At 35.7% G+C, this 10,482-nt stretch overlaps 1 protein-coding gene across 6 annotated transcripts in view; it reads left to right on the plus strand.

Moving 5' to 3' along the window:
- CHRM2 (cholinergic receptor muscarinic 2) overlaps positions 1-8,043 on the plus strand; it is a 151,397-nt gene extending 143,354 nt beyond the window's left edge. For all 6 annotated transcript variants that reach the window (XM_034965041.3, XM_034965042.3, XM_055115413.2 and 3 more), the window contains one exon: positions 2,370-8,043. In XM_034965041.3, the coding sequence (XP_034820932.1) occupies positions 2,416-3,816 (1,401 nt within the window). In that variant the 5' untranslated portion in view covers positions 2,370-2,415 and the 3' untranslated portion in view covers positions 3,817-8,043. The remainder of the gene's footprint in view (positions 1-2,369) is intronic.
- Positions 8,044-10,482: the final 2,439 nt, after the last annotated feature.

A 10,482-nucleotide genomic window follows, 5' to 3' on the forward strand; every position in this document is an offset into this window, starting at 1 on the left:
ACTCTTCAATATTTCCCAATGAGCTGCAGGCATACATACGTAATATTACATATAATCACCTTTTTGCTTAAATAAAATTATATTCTGTAATAATCTATGTCTCACTAGGATTATGTCATCTTCTAACTATATAACTTTCCACAGCAATGCCAGGACACAAATATCTACCTGTTTTACTAGCCGCATAATATTCCATTGTAAGAGTATTCCATAATATATTTAACCAATCCCTTGTCAATGAATAGTTTTAATATATCTAGGGATTTTGCTATAACAACATTTCTGAGTGAACATACTTGAGTAGACCTCTTTGTACATTTTTATGACTCTATCTGAAAGACACATTCCTAAATGTGGCATTCCTGAGACAAGTGTTTCTTAATACATTTTTATAGATACAGATTTAAAGTTCTATAGATATAGATACATTGTCCTTCATGGTGATTATCCCACTAGTCCCACCAAAAGTCTTCAACACTACCATTAATACTACGGATGGAAAATTGTTTTTCACTGTCTGGATTTGCATCTTTAAACTGTGGGGTTGAGTATCATTTCATATGTTTAAAAGTCATTAATGTTTAATTTTTCTTTGATTGAACTACTACATCAATGTTTTAGATTATTCATCTTTCATCTTTCCTTTTTTGCCAAAACTCTATTATATTAAAGACATTGGATAATTTTCTATTGTGCAATTTACAAATATTGTTTCTCAATTGTTATTTTGACTTTTTTGCTCTATGCAAAAATTTTAAAGGAATATGCAACAGTTACATATATTTTCCTTTCTGGCTTCTGAATTTTGGGTCTTATTATATTAAGGCCAAATCCCATTATTTGGGTTTTGTCAAATAAAATACTGGAAAACAATTGACTTTCCAAAGCAGAAAAAATTATTTGTTTAAATGTTATTTGTGTTATGAAGTTGCTTACCAAATTATTTTCTACATGGATTTCAAGGGCAAACCACTGCCCATTTCTTTGTAATTAATAGCATCCAAACTAATCAATATTCCCAAATTTTAATTTCTCAGCAATGCTTATTTTCTGACAGCTCGCAGCAATTTTTTCAAAAAGAGGTGGAACTTGGGCTAGTTTCTGCTTCAGATGCTGTTTCTCCAGAAATGTGTCATATCTCTTTGATGAATTCTTAACTTTCTTTTCTAAATCCCCAATATACATTTTCCATTATGAAAGATCACTCAATTGTCATCAGACTTCAATGATATTATCTCAAAAATGATGATTATGTGTTTACTTACACACAACAGGATAGGGAAACAAGAAGTGCATTCAGGTTTAATAATTGCTTCTTCATCAACCCATGTCTGCCACCAGGCAGAGACCTTGTTTTAATCATCATTGAACGTCCAGAACACCTAATTAAGAGAAGCTGCTCAACAGATATGTGAGCACAAAGTGAAAGAATGAATGACTGAACAAACTGGGATTTCATCTTTCTGAGCCTTAGTTCCTTCTACAAAACAAAAAGTTTGGCAGAAAGAATAGTAAGATAATAGATTTGATAGTGGTTTGAGAAATAAAACATTCAGAAAAATGGTATTTTCTCCCATAATTTTGTCTTCTTATTGATGTATTAATTTGTATGTCTATTCCAGAAATCTCTTTATGCTTTGGAAAGTCTTATGCATAATTTTGGCTTTTTCAGTTCAATATGCATTTAATAAGCAAATATTCTTGTGTAAGATATGGAATATTGGAAATGCTGATTATGTAATACTGATTACAAGTATGAAATAAAATAGAGGCAAGAGGAAAATAATTCTCATCTAGGGAGAGCATACTGGCTATTATGTATTATTATATTATCTTTATTTTCACCATCCTCAGTGTTATTGTGAAAAAGGCTTAGAGCTTCCATGAGGAAAGGCACTGTTAACTATAAAAGTCACACATTCAATATTATACATTCTATGCTTTCTTCTATAATTGTGTCCTCTCACTAATTTACTAATTTTTATGTCTATTCCAGGAATCTCTTGATGTTTTAGAAAGTGTTGTTTGTAATTTTGGTTTATTTAATTCAATTTATCAGTATTATGCTAAGTTTCATGGATTGATGAGATATATAGGTAGATAGGTAGGTAGATAGATACTCATATCTGGATAAGGACATATTTAAAACATTACTGGACTTCAAGTTCATTGCCAGCCTGAAAGGTCCTTTTGAATCCTCCATTTGAAGGTCTTGCTTTTTACATGGGGAATTGAGGCAGGTAGACACAGTAGTCATGCAGGGGAAGGGAGATTTGGGAGAAAATAATGTGGTTTAAAAGGAAACAACATTATGTATTTTAAACCAATGTTTATATTATGTTTGTTAATTTTATTCTATTTCCTTGCAGGTGTAAATGTTTATTTGCTACTTGGCTACTGATTAGAGAACGCAAAATGAATAACTCAACAAACTCCTCTAACAATAGCCTGGCTCTTACAAGTCCTTATAAGACATTTGAAGTGGTGTTTATTGTCCTGGTGGCTGGATCCCTCAGTTTGGTGACCATTATCGGGAACATCCTAGTCATGGTTTCCATTAAAGTCAACCGCCACCTCCAGACCGTCAACAATTACTTTTTATTCAGCTTGGCCTGTGCTGACCTTATCATAGGTGTTTTCTCCATGAACTTGTACACCCTCTACACTGTGATTGGTTACTGGCCTTTGGGACCTGTGGTGTGTGACCTTTGGCTAGCCCTGGACTATGTGGTCAGCAATGCCTCAGTTATGAATCTGCTCATCATCAGCTTTGACAGGTACTTCTGTGTCACAAAACCTCTGACCTACCCAGTCAAGCGGACCACAAAAATGGCAGGTATGATGATTGCAGCTGCCTGGGTCCTCTCTTTCATCCTCTGGGCTCCAGCCATTCTCTTCTGGCAGTTCATTGTAGGGGTGAGAACTGTGGAGGATGGGGAGTGCTACATTCAGTTTTTTTCCAATGCTGCTGTCACCTTTGGTACGGCTATTGCAGCCTTCTATTTGCCAGTGATCATCATGACTGTGCTATATTGGCACATATCCCGAGCCAGCAAGAGCAGGATAAAGAAGGACAAGAAAGAGCCTGTTGCCAACCAAGACCCCGTTTCTCCAAGTCTGGTACAAGGAAGGATAGTGAAGCCAAACAATAACAACATGCCCAGCAGTGACGATGGCCTGGAGCACAACAAAATCCAGAATGGCAAAGCCCCCAGGGATCCTGTGACTGAAAACTGTGTTCAGGGAGAGGAGAAGGAGAGCTCCAATGACTCCACCTCAGTCAGTGCTGTTGCCTCTAATATGAGAGATGATGAAATAACCCAGGATGAAAACACAGTTTCCACTTCCCTGGGCCATTCCAAAGATGAGAACTCTAAGCAAACATGCATCAGAATTGGCACCAAGACCCCAAAAAGTGACTCATGTACCCCAACTAATACCACCGTGGAGGTAGTGGGGTCTTCAGGTCAGAATGGAGATGAAAAGCAGAATATTGTAGCCCGCAAGATTGTGAAGATGACTAAGCAGCCTGCAAAAAAGAAGCCTCCTCCTTCCCGGGAAAAGAAAGTCACCAGGACAATCTTGGCTATTCTGTTGGCTTTCATCATCACTTGGGCCCCATACAATGTCATGGTGCTCATTAACACCTTTTGTGCACCTTGCATCCCCAACACTGTGTGGACAATTGGTTACTGGCTTTGTTACATCAACAGCACTATCAACCCTGCCTGCTATGCACTTTGTAATGCCACCTTCAAGAAGACCTTTAAACACCTTCTCATGTGTCATTATAAGAACATAGGCGCTACAAGGTAAAATATCTTTGAAAAAGATAGAAGGTGGGCAAGGGGAGCTTGAGAAGAATAAAAGGGATAAACGAGCTCCTAGTTTTAAAATCTCTGCCACTGCACTTTATAGTCTGATTACAAAACGTGCAATTCAGGAGCCCAGCAGTGACACACTTATCACGCCTAGGCTCCAGTTTGCAAAAATTGCACCTTATAAACTGTCAGTATTAGGAGCAATGAGACAATGAAAGAAACATGTTGGGATCGTGGATTTAAGAAACGATATACTGTTTCTCATAATCTCTTGAAGAAGGGCTTCTGAATCTACAATTTTATCAGTCTCTGCACAAGAGGAATAACCTTGTTCCTTTTTTGTTACTTTTGTTGTTGTTGTTGTTCTCATGTGTCCTTAAGAGAAGGAAATGCCACAGTTACAAGGTAAACATGGAGACTTAAACATAAAGAAATAGGCACTATACAATGGGGACATAAAAAAAGAAAATCAAAGAAGGATGCAGAAATTGTCTCCGGAGTGTTAAGCATATTTTATTCTTTTGTTACGGTCCTATTTAGAGGATTGCAATGTAATAAATGCTTATTTTTTGCCTTTCTTTTTCCCACCATGAAGAGAAAGCAAACAAACAGAAACCCCAACTAGGTCACACCATTTTTCTTCTTGTTATGCCACTATTCTGTACATCCCTGTTCTATATTGTTTATAGGGAAAACCTACAGGACTTTCACTAAATCTAGCCAGAGACAGCCATGAAAATGGACGTTTCACCCCTCCTCACTGTGTCCTTTGCATTCGTTGGGGATATCAAGGTCTATAAGGATTTAGTGCACTTATAATCCTATATGCGAAATGTTTAAACCAATCTGATTTTCTCCTAAATAGCCTTTTATATCAACAGAATATCCTACCTAAAACATAAACCTGTTTAAGAAACCAACGTCACTGTAAAGTTGAGGTTTCATCAAATTAAATAATGGACTATCTAGTTGGACCAAGTTTATTAAAGTCAGGTGAATTTTAAGATTAAAAAATAGAAGTTTAGGACATTCTATTTCAACCTGAATTTGCCTGACCCATGTATGAAATGTTAACTTATAGAAAATGAACTCCTGACTTTCTCAGCAGAAAGGAATGCTGTTTTATTTATTTGGAATCCTAAACAGGATTAACATACTCACATAGCACCAGTGATTTCTGGGCCAGTCCCTAGAGAATAGAACCTTCTATCCAATGCCTGCTAAAGGATGATATTCAAATTATAACCAAGTGAGGTTGTCTGCAATTATCCTATGACCCCATGAAAGGGGAAAAAGCGATATTTTAAAAACTATTACTGAAACAATTACATATTCCATATTCCTCAAATTGTCAATTCTCCCTAACATTATTTAACTTCAAAATTCTCTTATCAATAGAATTATAGTAATCTTTGTGACAGAAATGTAGTGGCTAACTAAATAGAGGCCAAACGAGCTTACAGAATCTGACAGAAGGATGTAGGTGGCTGTTGCCATGCCACATCTCACCATCTAATTCTAGACCACAATAATCATGTCAGGAACTATTATCTAAGTGGTGGCATTATATAGAATCTTGCCACGTAGAGATTTTTTATTTGGTCATCTAAATAAATATAGGATTAGGATTATACGGATTCACATACAACTAGTTATTTTTATCCTTTATATTTTTCTTACAGTATTTGCTGTAGTTTTCCAATGCGATTTTCTAAAAATGGCTCAATCAATGGAAATCAAATTATAAACGCATTTGCAAATTTCATATTTTGGATTTTAGATTTATGATATCTTGTTCAGTAATAATAATGTTAGTTACATGGTAAATTTATCAATATTAGACCCCAGCACTTAAAAGAATTATTTTGTATGATTAGCCTCATAGATGCCACCTCAACATTTTGGAGAGTTAAGGAGGAAAAAAAGCATGAGGAAAAAAAAAAAACCAAAAAACTTATAAGTTAGTAAGAAGCAAATTGCCAGCAGTATTTATATTTGACTTATCCTTCGTAAAAACAATTTCCTGTTTAAATAACTTCAGTCATTACCCCCCCAAAGTAATCTTCCATATTTAAAGCATTCATTTATAGAGATTCCCTTACCTACAGTTACTTCAACATGCACTTTTACATTTTAAATTCATATTTATTTTCATATTGTTTCTTCAAATGAAGGAATCAGTTGAATGGAAATAACGTCAAGCCAGTGGGCTCCTCGAGTTTCTGAAAACCAGAGAATTGACTAGCCAAGTATTTCCCTTTTTAATTTATTGTATTATTATGATGTAGATTTGGCTTCAGTTGGGAAGAACCCTTTGGCATCCAGGATTCAGGATTCAGGGTCTTTTTTTGTTTGCTCTAACAATCCAACGCACCATGAATCAAGCTTTTAGTCTCTGCTGCCATTGTATCCTTCCTTTTCCTCCCTCTGTTATTGATCCTTGCCACAGCCACTGCAACCTCATTGAAAGAGAAACTGTCACTTTAAAGAAAGAAATTGAAGATAGGCTGACACCATGGAAACTTCGTCAAACAGATCAGAAAAATGGAAGGAATACTGAAAATGATAGATGATTGGAGAGATATGGAGATTATATTCAAGGATTTTTATTAACCACTGCTGGATTTGTCTATTTCAGTGGCTCTCAAACAGAGACAATTCCCCTCTCCCCGAAAGGGGACACTTAGCAATGTGTAAAGACATTTTTGGTTGCCACACTGGGAGGAATGCTATTGGTATCTAGTGCATAGAGGCTGGGAATGCTGCTAAATAGCCTATAATGCTCAGGACATTGTCCCCCAACCCCTTTAAACAAATATTATTTGGCTCAAAATGTCAATAGTTCCGAGATTGAGAAATTCTTGTCTACTTTAAGGGATTTCTAAAGCTTGCCTCTTATTAGTGGGAAAATAACCCTGCATTATTTTTAGAATATCAATGCAAATTGCTCACCTGTTAGAAAAAGGTAATACTCACCAATCATGTATCAGAAAAACTTTTCTCCTGAGTCTGGTGTATGTGTCAGTCACAGATTGGGAACTCAGGCCACATCTACATATCAAAAATCACCAGACTGTGCATATCGCACATCTTTTTTCCAGCATCTTAATGTTCAATTATGATTGCCACAGATCTAGTCAATTGAGGTTGCAGTAGTTGGCCATCAAAATATTTGCAGTTGATATGATCAGTTTCTACTGGAGCTGCAATTTTTCCTTTCAAAAAATATTAAGAGCCTCTTTCAGAAACAATATCATTTATCTTCTTTGCATTTACTGGAAAGGTGAATCTGTAAGGTCTTTGTTTTTTCTCTCCTCATAGCAATAATGTAGCTATCCCAGAGTGATATTATAAGAAGAGGAGATTAAGAATGTGGAAAAAGTCTGTTCATTTCTTCGAAACAAGAAATGATTTTCCTTTTACCAGTTCATCATTAATTGAATGCCAGCTCCCAAGTATTAGGGCAGAGTAATCAATATGAGAAGCCACAACGGGTAAGCTTTCTGATTTGAAATGTACAAGCTGGATGTCCAACATACTCCTGCTCTTTGTTCATTTGCTTTTTTGATCCTGAAGATCTGACATTGGGAGAGATGGGAATTCAAAATGATGGCAACAATTACTCAGCAATGCAGTCTGTTTTTATTTTCTCCTACTTAGTTCATTGATAGTTTCCTCCTCGCTCCAGTTTGATAATATCCCTTTCAACAACCATAGTACCGGTGTTGCAAATAGTTTAGGAAAGCACCCAAAGCTGGATGAAATTGTGCAAAGTGTATTCTCAGCATGTATATTCAATATCATGCCTCTTAAAAATGCTTCTCTTAAAGGGTGCACGCTGTAGCATGAAATGTGTGCATATTTAATGTATCTTCCTGGAATATGCTATGTGCTAAATATATATATATTCTATAAATAAAATAATAAAATGTACAATAGAAATACATATTTCTGTATGCAAATAAATATATTATACACAAACTCTTAATATGCAATATGGTATATGTTGCTTCTGAATAACAAAGTTGATTTTATATGCCCAATTTTCAAAGAAAATAGCATTTGCATTAGAAGGAAGAGATTTAAGAACAGCCAAAATCCCATATTAAGATTAAACTGTTTTATGATCTTTAAGAGCAGGGCAGATTTCAAATATCTCTTACAGGAATAAATTAATAATTTTTTCTGGTATCACTCCATGTGACAACAATGCTTTATTCGCCTGTGCCCCTGATCTTTAAGAGCAGGGCAGATTTCAAATATCTCTTACAGGAATAAATTAATAATTTTTTCTGGTATCACTCCATGTGACAACAATGCTTTATTCGCCTGTGCCCCTGACATGCCTCTTCTGACTAGAATCTTCCCAGCTGGTACTGTTCCAACAGCTGTGTTGATCTAGTGTCTGATTACTTGATGAGGTTGCAACCAACCCTTTCTCATACAGTTTCACTCTCTTCCAAATTAACTGATTTTAGTGGAATAAAAAATAATCATACTGGGAGAAAAGGATGACCTTCAGAGTGCTTTTCATTCTTACAATCAAGGTAAACTTTGTATAAGCACCATATTTTAATAAACTACTCTTTTCAATTTCAGTCCAATACAACATCCCATACATTAACTTCCAGAAATGTTTAATGCGGTATAGCATAATATTAGAAGTTTCCCCATGAAATTTTAAGTGGGTAGTTTTTTTTTCTAAGTGGCCTATATTTTCTCAATAGCAGTCCTCTTCCTTTCCTTGTTTGCCTCTCGACTACCCACATTTCCGAGAATATTTGCATTGATCCATTAACACAAATCTGTAGTTAGCTAATATACTTATAATATTAGTTGCCACTGGACGTGCAATTCCAGGAGATGTTTACATTTTAATATAAAAAGTGTAAATACTGAACATTTAAAGGATTACTATTACAGCTTTTAGAGACCAAGTCATGCAGTTGTAGTCATTTTTTAATTAATTTGCGTTCTCTTCAAATTTTAAGGCATAATTCTATGTCTATTTACTTTCTAAATTTTACCTATGACAATTCACACTGTGAATTGATGTCTTTGTCTATACCAAAGTCATTTCTAGAAAAAGAAAAATATTTGAGTTTTCTATCAATTCCTATTAGTTTTATATTGTTCCAGTGAAGTGTTCTCATTTCATTTTTGAGAACTGAATTGAATTGTATATCGATGAAATGCCAAATGCTATTCCTGACTAGATGATTGCAAATATTGAAACAGCAAAAACATCTCGCCATCATTAAGGAAGAACTTTCCACCTCATAACATGTTTCCAATGTTTTCTCTCTTGGGAAGCTTTTAGTGCCACGCTCTTATACCAGGGATTAAAACTAACCATAATGATAAATTTACTTGAAGTACCATTAGAATAATGTCTTAATTTGTTTTCTGTTGATATAACAGAATACTTGAGACTGGGCAAATTATAAGGAAAAGAGGTTTATTTGGCTTATAGTTCTGGAGGCTGGAAAGTTCAAAATAGGGCTTCTGCACCTGGTTAGGGCCTCATGCTGCACTCTAACATGGTGGATGCAATTACATGGTGGAAGCCTGTGCAAAAGAGGCAAAATACAAGGGACAATCTCACTTTATAATGACCTACTTTTGTGGTAACTAACCTAGACCTGCAAGAATGCACTCTCTCTAGCAAAAGGGCATTAATTCCCTCAGAAAGGGGCACCCCTGATGACACAAATATCTCTTAAAGGTCCCACCACCTCTCAACACTGTTACACTTGGGACCAAGTCTCAATATGAGTTTTGGTGGAGACAAACCATACTCAAGCCATAGCACATATCAAAGTTTAAAGACAAATACAATAGATGCTTGACTTCTGTCTGTGATATCTCCACTAAAATATATATTTTAAGCATATATTTTTCTATCATCACCTACATCATGTATTTTTCCAGAGACTGCATTTAAACACATTCTTTTTCCTTTCATATGAGTATTAAGAAAGAATCATTCTGCTATAATGTTGTTTAGAATTACCAGCAAGTAAAAAATATTTGCATTTAAGAAGTAATCCATCAACCTCTCCCTCCGTAACACACACATACACACACAAAGAAACATACACAACCATACATACTCAGGTACAGAAACACACATATGCCCATACAAATACACACACATACATGCATACAAACACACACAGGTCTCATCCTATCTCGACAGTGCCCAGAGGCATAACTTTTCTACTACTTCCAAAAGCATTTGGAATATTACTAGAGGCCATTGAACTCTAGAGTTCAGCTGAGTGATGTTGAAGAAAAAATTCTATTTGCTCCTCTTTGCTCGATGGTCAGTTCCCTGCACAATTTTCTAAATCTGTTAGAATCATATGAGTGAGTTTTAGCTCTCTGTCTGCCACCAACAGCCTTCCAGTTGTCTGCAGGCCATCTCTTCATCACATACCAGTGATTACATAGGGTCATGGTGAGAAAACATGTTTATATCAGAAAAATATGTCATAACACATACAAAACATATCTACAAATTCATATCTTCACAATGGGTGTCCTCAAGCACTACACTACTATATAAGATGGTGCTTTAAATGTCAGCATAACTATCTAGAGTGCTGAGGAGAGGAAACAGTGATACCTTCTCTGCACATTTCTTCCAAAAATCCCTCTC

Source organism: Pan paniscus, chromosome 6 (assembly GCF_029289425.2).
Source record: "Pan paniscus chromosome 6, NHGRI_mPanPan1-v2.0_pri, whole genome shotgun sequence".
Taxonomy (NCBI): domain Eukaryota; kingdom Metazoa; phylum Chordata; class Mammalia; order Primates; family Hominidae; genus Pan; species Pan paniscus.